General features: G+C 46.9%; 1 protein-coding gene across 1 annotated transcript in view; it reads right to left on the bottom strand.

The window, feature by feature from the left end:
• BMPER (BMP binding endothelial regulator) overlaps positions 1–10,115 on the bottom strand; it is a 216,185-nt gene extending 206,070 nt beyond the window's left edge. The window contains exons 1-2 of the mRNA XM_077302588.1: positions 9,698–10,115; positions 8,053–8,138 (exon numbers count right to left, since the gene is read on the bottom strand). Coding sequence (XP_077158703.1) covers positions 8,053–8,138; positions 9,698–9,827 — 216 coding nt within the window. The 5' untranslated portion in view covers positions 9,828–10,115. The remainder of the gene's footprint in view (positions 1–8,052; positions 8,139–9,697) is intronic.
• Between the last annotated feature and the right edge of the window lie 363 nt (positions 10,116–10,478).

The raw sequence follows: 10,478 nt of genomic DNA on the forward strand, positions 1-10,478 counted from the left end.
GGAGCTCTTCCACCAGGCATATGGATGAGGCCAGGGTGGCATCCTGGTGTCACCATCTGAGGATCTCCAACTGAGACTAGCCAGTACTGCTGTATTTGAAACTACTGATTCATCTCATTTGAAATCAAATTGTAACTCATGGTTTAAACTGTTTTAACTGGCGTATCTATGACATGACGAGCACAGCCCTGAGCCGGCTTGTTGGGAGAGCGGCATAAAAATCAAATAAATAAAATAATAAAAATATAAACATTAACAAGCTCACACGCTATCTAGCCCAGGTACGTAGTCTTACATAACATCAGTTCTGTTGCTGATTTTCATTAAGAAAAATTAACCTCTTATAATGTGGCCCATCAGTCTCATGTACAGGCGATAGTTAGAACAACACCAGAAATGCTTGAGCACAGCTGAATCTGGACTGCACAAATAACCCTTTGTCAGTTTTCTAAACCGTGATCAATCTTTAAACCTTTATCATTCAAAGACTTCATATTTTACTCCTAAATGATGACTAGTAGCCAAGCACGTGAACTGACTTAGAATCATAGAGTTGGAAGGGATATCATGGGTCATTTAGTCCAACCCCCTGCACTATGCAGGACACTCACAACCCAATCGCTCATCCACTGTAACCTGCCACCCCCTTGAGCCTTCACAGAATCAGCCTTTCTGTCAGATGGCTATTTAGCCTCTGTTTAAAAATTTCCAAAGATGGAGAACCCACCACCTCCCGAGGAAGCCTGTTCCACTGAGAAACCACTCTAACTGTCATTCTTCCTGATATTTAGACGGAATTTCTTTTGAATTAATTTCATCCCATTGGTTCTGGTCCATCCCTCCTGGGCAAGAAAGAACAACTCTGCTTCATCCTCTATATGACAGCCTTTTAAATACTTGAAGATGGCTATCAGATCCCCTCTCAGTTGTCTCCTCTCCAGGCTAAACAGACCGAGCTCCCCCAACACTTCTTCATACGTCTTGGTCTCCAAACCCCTCACCATCCTTCTTGCCCTCCTCTGGACACGCTCCAGTTTGTCTACATCTCTCTTCAACTGGGGTGCCCAAAACTGAACACAGGACTCCAAGTGAGGCTGCCGCTGTATTTTACAGTATTCATATCACACATGCGGGACTATACCTACTGGCTCATTTGAATGTGTGGGTGAATCATGGATGTGACTCTGTCATCTCTATGAGTCACGTCCAATTAACCTAAACAAGTCGCTAGACTCAGCAACTGCTGAATGCATATATGTGTGAACTATCCTGTAAGCCCTCATCCAAATTCTATAACCCCCACCTCAGATACCTAATAGTAGAGCAAGCCCCTCCCTGTGAGGATTAAAAAATCCACAAAATAGGTTCCCACAAAGCTGAGGAATCCCCATGTTTGTAGCAAAATTAGAGATTATTTAATGAGGGTAAAACCCTCCCGACTACCCAAAAATGTTAAGATCAGTTTCCATGCATGCACAGGCATCACAACAACACCCAAATATTGTCTGACTGCCAACAAGAAGTGGAAGAAGAGAGAAGGGTTGCTTTTTTAAACCCCGCTTTTCACTACCCAAAGGAGTTCCAAAATGGTTTATAAACACTTTTCCTTTCCTCTCCCCATGACAGACACCTTGTGTGGGAGGTAAGGCTGAGAGGACTCTAAGAGAATTGGTCCATAGGAACAGCCCTAATCTAACTGTGACTAGCCCAAGGTCACCCAACCGACTGCAGGTAGAATAATGGGGAATCAACCCAGTTCCCCAGATTAGAGGCCACTGTTCTCAGTCACTACATCACACTGGCTCTGTGAAGAGGAGGATAGAAAAGAATAAGAGACTGGATGGGGGGAGCCAGGACATGATGGAAAGAAGGCTCTTGAAGGGGAAAAGTGGAGTGGAACAGAGCGAAAAATGAACAGAACATTTTCCCATTCTCATCTCATCCTCTTTTCCTACTGTAATATAAATAAGAGCCTGTACTTATATAGTTTCTCATTACATCCCACACATAGCACAACTTCAAGAATATCATCAATCCCCTATAATACAAATTAGAAAGTGCAGGATATGAAACACAATTCAAGGAACATGACTTCTTCAGATCTCCATTCTCTGAGGGTATTTTTAGGCAGAACAAATTGTAGGTCAGAGCAATCATTTGTAAATTACTTTGTGTTGTGTTTGTATTTTGCATTTCCGTGCAAGGGAATCTGCAGGAGGATGGCCTGTTTCCTGGAGAGGCACTGTCAGTTCCCCTGCACACCCACCCACAGTGGCATGGGAGCTGTTTCATCACCATACATAATCCCATGTGGCGGCAGTATGTGAGCAGAGTCAGAAATGTGGGCCCTACCCAACCAATCACAACCCAGCCTGCACAGCAACAATGATCTTTGGGAAAGGCCCATGTAATTGGTGCTACCCACACAATTCCAGAAATAGAACAAGATTAAAATGTACGTCCCATAGTACATAGCATTGCACCATAGAGAAGCAACTCCCAGTCCACTATTTCTATATGAATAGTATCTAAGCAATATGGCCACCTGGATGTCAATATTATGTGACTCAACCTTGACTACAGTTGGAAAGCTAAGTCAATTATGGCCGTCATGGAGGTACTTCAGCTATGGTGAGCATAAAGCAACCTTTCCCAACTTTTTTGCTGTTGAGAAACCCCCTGAAACATTATTCAGGCTTTGAGAAACCCCAGAAGTGGGAAGCAGAGCTGTGGACATGCCCACCAGGGGACCCTCCCCTTTCCACCCCTTCCAGGTCTATTTTAGGAGGGAGGAGCAGGTCAACATGAGGGTATATGGTCATATCACCCAATACATGTCAACAAATTTTTAAATATATTAAAAACGAATTAACTCCCATCCATTCAGGAAACTCTTCCAGGGCCATCAAGAAACCTCGGGGTTTCATGAAACGCTGGTGGAGAAAGACTAGAATAAAGGGAAAGCATATAGTCTAACGAGTGGCCAAGGGGGAGCTGGGAGTTAAAGCATTGGGTGAAAAGAATCAAGTGAAACTGGACTGAGTTAGATGGGGGAGGAGTGTTACAAGAAGAGAATGGATATTCATAGGGTTGCTAGGTCTTCCAGCTCCACATTAGGAAACTCTCGGAGATTTGGTGGTGGAGCCTAGGAAGGACCGGGACCTCAGTGGGGTACAATGCCACAGGGTCCACCCTCCAAGGCAGCAATTTCCTTTAGGAGAATTGATCTCTGTAACCTGGAGATAAGCTGTAATTCTGAGGGATCCTCAGGTCCCACCTGGAGGCTGGCATCCCTAAAATATGTAAAGATCTTGCAGGAGGCCAGTCATGGCCTAAAAAACAACAGCTGATGAGCTGGAAAGTTTCTGCTACTGTTTGTATTCTCCCTTCACCGAAAGATAGCTGAGTTGCCCAACAGACACCTGACAGTCAAACTGTCTTGCACTGTCTTCCCTAAACAATGGGCCAGATTGTATGTATGTCAGTTACAGAATGACTTTGCTAACATCTATTTACAGCCTGAAACTGTAAACAGTGAACAAGTAAATGGCTGGAGAGACAAGGGAACTGGAGTGTCTTTTTTCAAGCTTGGCCTGGTAAATAAAATTTTTAAAAAACAGTATACGCCAGGAAGGTCCTATGAACTCAAAGGCATAAGTGGCCCAGAATTTCAAGTATAGTTAGCTTTACAGGAAAGTAGACAGTGAGACTTTGAGGGAAACTAGGTGATCCACTTGGCCTTGCGGACAACAACAGGGACTGCAGTTGCCAGCAGCAGGCCTCAGGCTTCAGAAGGGCAGGCATTACCAGCCAACCAACCGAGGGGAATCTGGGGCCATGTGCATTCCTTTGGAAGGGATGCACCTGAGCAGAAAGAGATTTCCCTTCAGCCCATAAGTTCCCTTTCATTGTATCTAAAGAAGTATGTTGTGCACACAAACACTTATTATTATTATTATTAATAATAATAATAATAAAATAATTTTATTTGTTAACAGCTGCTCTCTCCCAGTAAAAATCACAGTAAAACCATACAATAAAACCAGACAACTCTCCCAATACCCCAAGTCAACGGGCCCCCACCCTAGTAGGCCTGATGCCTCAGGGGAAGGGGGTGCGCAGAGGATTACACCTTGCATAAAACTTTGTTGCCTTAAAGGTGTCATTGGACTCAAACTTTGTTCTGCTGCTTCAGACCAACATGGCCGCCCAATGACTCTATGAACTGACCTATGTCATGTCCTGTGTAATGAGGAGAGAACAAAGGTGGATAAAGATTCTCCAATAGGCATCTGACAAGGCATCAGCATCTGAAAGGGCACAAGATTATGCTGAGGTTAAGGAAAAGGGAACATAGACTTCCATCTTGTACTCCAGGAGCCCTACTTTTGAACAGGCGTGTTGTGACTGAATAGTCTATGCCAGAATAAATTGTTTGAGAGAGCATAAGAGGTCCCCTGCCTACGTGTACAGCATTAGGCAAAATCACACCTCTCTGTACCTAAGAGTTCTTGTTTGACTCAGAGTTCATGTGAGCCTCCATTCATTAATGTTTGTAGAGCAGTCGGAGGTGCCTGGATAGAAGGCACTATTAAAGGACCACTTGTACAAAGAAGCTCATACAGAAGTTATTGTCTGGACATTGTACTTTCTGCTGCTCAGCAAAGAGCACGCAACTTGGAAAATTCAAACACCACATTGTTTTGTGCAGAGCAAGGTGAGTGAATGAAGGATTACCAAGGCTCATACCAGTAACAAGTAACCATGGGTGGTTATTACATGTGAATGCAATCGACAGCATGGTTCTGATGAGGAAGCAGCCACCTTATAAACTATATAAAACACAGAAGGTAAACAAGGAGCATTTTCACAGCAGGGCCCATTCTGCACATGTTGGGTGATGCCCTTTCGATGCAATTTAGAAGTCACTAACAGAAATATACAACAGAAGTCAAGACTTATCTAGACTACTTGTATAAAAAGTGGATCTCAAATGCTTGAGTGGATCTGGTTGCAATTCATTATGAACTAAAGTCCTTTTCAGACTTTAAAGCGGGGGTAGTCAAACTGCGGCCCTCCAGATGTCCATGGACTACAATTCCCAGGAGCCCCTGCCAGCGAATGCATATGACTACCCCTGCTGTAGAGCCACATATACCAGGAGCATCACAGGAGCACACATAACCCACAGTCCTTCTAACATACATGTCTGCCACACTGGGAGAACAGGCGCAACCTGAAGGTCCCCTGCTCCCCCCCCCCTCCCACTCATAATTCCACCAGAATACGCTGGACCTGTTTGCACTGTTGCCCTGTTCATTATTTATATTGTTTATACTGTTATATTGTTATACGGATACAGCTATTAGTTATTAATATTACTGTACGGTTATTCATATGTTATAGACTGTTGTATGTCCTGTTCTTATGTTCCATGTAAACCACCCTGAGCCTCCGGGGAGGGCGGTATAGAAAAATAAATAAACAAACAAACAAATGAATAAAATATTTACTATGGGCATACAGCCTTGGTGTGTATAAACACAGCACAATTTAGTGGCTGGATCATGTGCACCAAAGATGCATGAGCACAGTAAATGTTGTTCCTGTTCATATAACATGGAGATTGTGAGTACTGGAAGTATTGCTGTTAACACACTTTTCCAAGTGCTTAGTACACCCTCGGTGCTCTTGACTGCAATTTCAGGGAAAGGCTTACAATCTTTTTCAGGGGCCCTAAGTTTACTGTGTGTGTATACTCTTTGCATGTATACTTTCTCCTCTTTGAGTGGTTTTTAAATTTGTAAACAATATTTAATATGCACATAAATGGCTACAAATAACAGTTGATATACAACATTTTATATATATACAACATAATTTCCAGTCTGAAAATAATGCTCCCGAACTTATAGAGACATTCTTCTGGAAGGAGGAAACAAGACGAGAGGAGGAGCATAAGGAGACCTCAGAAACTGCTGTACGTGGGCAAGAGTCTTGGGAAAGTCACATTTGGCTGTGAGGAATGGATCCTTTCCCCCTCTTGTAAAGTCAAGATGACTGGGGTCTGCCCAGTGTAGAATCATCTTGGCTTGGGCTGTGTCAGACAGCTAGACTGACCCCCAAAAAGAAGAGTTGTTTTTTATATGCCGCTTTTCACTACTCAAAGGAGTTTCAAAGCATCTTATAATCACCTTTCCTTTCTTCTCCCCACAACAGACACTCTGTGAGTGAGGTGGTCTGAGAGAGCTCTAAAAAAACCATGGCTGGCCGGCCCAAGGTCACCCAGCAGACTCAGCTGTCTCAAAGCGATTTACAATTGCCTTCCCTTCCTCTCCTCACAATAGACCTCCCTGTGAGGTAAATGGGGATGAGGAAGCTCTAAGAGAATCATGACTGGTCCAAGGTCACCCAGCAGGCCTCATGTGTCTCACAGCAGCTTACAATCACTTATCCTTCCTCTTTCCACAACAGGTACCCTGTGAGGTGAATGAGGCTGAAGTGCAATTTAAGAAAAACATTAAAACCTGTTGCAATTGAGAAAGCTAGACGGCTAGGATAAGGGCATGAAGAAGCTGTTTTAAGAACTTTAGAAATCATGAGCAAACCTCAAAGCTTTATCATCACAAGTAGCTTCATTGACTAAACAAGCTCTTTGTGTTACCTAGTCAGTCGCTGATCACTGCACAACCTGCAGAATCCCAGCAAAGTGAACTTAAGAAAGTATTGTGTAGAACAGGATCAGCCCCTTAAAAAGCATTAAATTTACCGGTGGTCCTGCCCTCAAATCTCCAGGGAGTTCCTACAGTCTAGCTCCCCCAATAACACATTTTGCCTCTGTTCAAAGCAGTCTGCAGACTTACCTTCAGGATAAAACAGAGATCATTTATTCAGTATCTTTTGCTTCCCTCTTTTTCTCCCTTCCCATTTTTTTTTCTCCTCCAGTTCCCCTTCTAAAATTACTACCAGCAACAATGAGGCAATGATTTTGATGACTTCCTAGCTAAATACTGCTAGGTGATGACTGAAAGATCCACTGCAGATCTGGGCACCTAAATAACATACCATGGGGGGGGGGGGGGGAGGCACCATAACGACCCTAGAACACCTGTCTCCATTTGCAACCTGACAAATGGAAAAATCATCTTTCTATAGCAAAAAAAACCATTCTGAAAGATCCAGCCCCTACTTCTCTTTCTGAAGCCTATAAACACAGCTATTCCTATTCTAGTTCCCACAGGAGTTTATTTTTTAAGTTTTAAAAAAGCCCTTTTAATATTTGCTTTCTAATCATCAGTGATTTTTTTCCCCTGTGGCTCTCACATCTACTTGCAAAGTACTTCTGCTGTGTAACTGAGAGTCCATGCAAAAAATGGAGTGGGGAGGAGATTCCCTCTGCTTAGAATACAAGCCAGGGTCATTGTTCGCTACCAGAGAATCTGAATTCCTCGCACAAATAGCAGCCAGTGTCATCCTCAGATTGCAGAGTCTGGTTTTTTTGTGGGCTTTTTTTTTTATAGAAGTATCATATGTGCTGGCATTGTCTAGCCAAGAATGCAATGCCTGAACTCATACCATACTGCCTTTGGAAAGCAGACCCTTCAATGTCCAAACCACCTGGATACAGTTGCTGCATTGACCTGTTGCATCTCTCATTATATTCCCGAAGCCCTTCCCCTCCCCCAGCTGCCCCCGAAACAAATATTCAAGCTAAACCGTCCCTGCTTTCTCCTCCGCCACAAGCACTGCGCATTATGCACACATGCAAGCCCCTTTCTCAGTGCCCTCGCAACCGCTTCAGTCACCAAGCCATCCTGTAAATAAACGCATTTTCTGATAGCCTTGCAATGTCACAGGCAAAGTCATCTCAAAGACTTGTGTCTGCGAGTTTAAAGTCAAGGCTATGATTCCCACGATTAGGGGGCTGGAAATGTTTGCAACCAGTCCAGGAGTGAGATAACCTCTGGCGTCACCAAAGAAAAAAGAAAGATAAGCAGCATTTGATCACAAGAGACATTCCTGCTTGATCTTATCAGGTGAATTCACACTTACCTGGCAAATGCACATTATGCAAGGGTTGTCGGTAATGAAGGGGATCTGCAGAACTTCGCCTTCATTTTCACATTTTGCAACAGAACCTACGATGGATATGTATTTTTTAAGTTTATACTTTTTACACATCAGGCATTTGGTTCAGAACTCTTAATTTTCACAGCGGGAGCTCCCCGTCTCTCAGTTTAAACCATACCAGGTCCCTTCCCTGGCAATGGAGGGCTTTAAAGCCAGGTTTTAAACAGCCTTTCTATGTACAGCATTCGAACCCAAAACTGCTGAAGCTTAATCCTACTTATACGCAAGGACACCCCCTTGACATGAATAGGACCAAATTGTAAGTCATCCTCAGTAGGCTGGAAATTGGGGAGTTTTGTTGTGTTGGGGAGGAATATTTTCAAGTATTGTTTATTTTGTGACGTCCTGCTGAACAGTCAAAGCACAAATCAGGAGGAACAACAGTTTTTGTTATCTGGGCAATCCAGCTTTATTTATTTATTACATTTATATGCTGCTCTTCCTTGTGGCTCTGGGCGGTTTACATGAAATAGTTTAAAATTAATTAAAATTAATTTATCCCTATCCAGGTTATCTTTGTATCTCTGGGATGTTATTGATCTTCTCAAAAACCTTGGGAGCAGACCGGTTGTATAATTTGGTTGTGTTTTTTTTTAACTGGCTACCTGTGGAATTAGGCTCCTTCGATCTCTCTCTCGGTGGAAATGAATGGGGGTGTTTCTATGGTGAGTACCTGAACAAAATGCCAGCCTTTCCACCCATCAAAGCCCAAGACTGTCATCAGCATCAATTTGCAAAAATGAGTCCCGTTAGCAAATACAGTTCCTGCAACCTTCTGCCGTCACCCCCAACTCCCTGCCTGAACATTATCGCATGATGGCTGGAAACCCAACACTTCTCACGGGGAGTAGAAATGGGCTCAATGGGGTCCCCCCCCCTTTCCTTTATGCACCAGGTGTCAGTAAAGTATGTCCTTCAAGGAGAGTTGGGAGGGGAGGCAGCTCAGGTCTTTCACCTGTTTGGGAAAAGAAGCCATGGCAGTCGTGCGCCACGCATTTATTATTATTATTATTTTTTTTTTGCTAAAGTGTGCTTCTTAATGACAGACCAACCGGGAATCGAGCCTCTGCACATCTCACGGCTCTAAGGAAAACTGCTGGCACCTGAAAGCTCGCCCCTTGAATAAATGTGAGTTGATCTTCAAGGTGCCCCCGAACTGAGATTTTGTTGCGCTCCTTCAGACCGACACGGCTACCCATTGGAATGGCCCCAGAGAACTCCAGCGCGAAACTTCTTTCAAACTCTTCTGGCAGCACAAAAGCACCGCATATTCTAAACAGCTGCTGCCCGGATCGGGGGGGGGGGGGGAGGACACACCCTGTGTCGAGGTCTCTAGGGGGTCGGCCCCACCAGGGATCTGCCATCCCAGGGCCCCCAGGCCAGCCAGCCCCGGGCACCTCCACCGGGATGGGCAACCCAGCGGGCTCCCTGTTGGGCATCCCTGTCGGGCACGCACGCGGCCACCCCCAGCACCACCACTCCCACCAGCACCAGCAGCACCAGCATCCTCCTCCTCCTCCTGCCCGCCCGGGATGCTGCTCGGAGGCTGCCCTTGCCCGCGCCTTACCTGTCAGCAGCGCGGACGCGCGAGCGCCGGGGGGTCCCAGGTGGTGGAGCAGGAGCCAGGCGGCCACGCGCAGCGCGGGGGAGCCCAGCAGCTGAGCCACCGCTCGCCAGCCGCCGCACAGCCAGAGCATCGTCCGTCCGGGAGGCCGGCGCCGGCTGCGGCAGGGCGGCGAGCGAGCGAGCGAGAGGCGGCCAGGCAGGAGAGCCGCGCAGGGAAGTCGCTCTCTGCTGCTGCTGCTGCTGCCGCCGCCGCCGCCGCCGGAGATGCAGGGGAGGGAGCGGCGCGGAGGCGGAGGAGGAGGCGGTGGCTGCTGCTCCCAGGCCGGGCAGGGCGCTGAGGCGCGCTCGCTCTGCGGCCCCTCCTGAGCGGGCTCCGGGTGGGCAGGGCAGGAGGGCGGGCGGGCGGGGCTGCCGGAGGGGGGACCCCCGCCCCGGGCGCTGACAGCGAGAGGCGGCCGCCCCCGGCGCGCCCACAGAGGCGCTCCCTTCCCCCGGCGGCCGCCCTGCTGGGCCACGAGGCCGGCGGCCCCCCGGCGGGGAGCGGAGGGAAGCGAAGGCGAGGGCGCCAGGCGGGGCAGCGGCGCTCATGCGGCGGGTGGCCCTGGGGGCGTCCGCCCTCCGCCTCCCCTTCCCCTCGGGGGTAGCTGGCCGTGCCCACCGGATGGGTCCCTGCCCTTCACACGGGGAAGGAATCCCGAGGGGGAGATGCCCAGAAGTGGCCACCCCGGGGTCATCTTCCATCCATCCGGCCCACTTCCCACCCACTTCCCACAATCTTTCAC

Source organism: Paroedura picta, chromosome 11, assembly GCF_049243985.1.
Source record: "Paroedura picta isolate Pp20150507F chromosome 11, Ppicta_v3.0, whole genome shotgun sequence".
NCBI lineage: Eukaryota > Metazoa > Chordata > Lepidosauria > Squamata > Gekkonidae > Paroedura > Paroedura picta.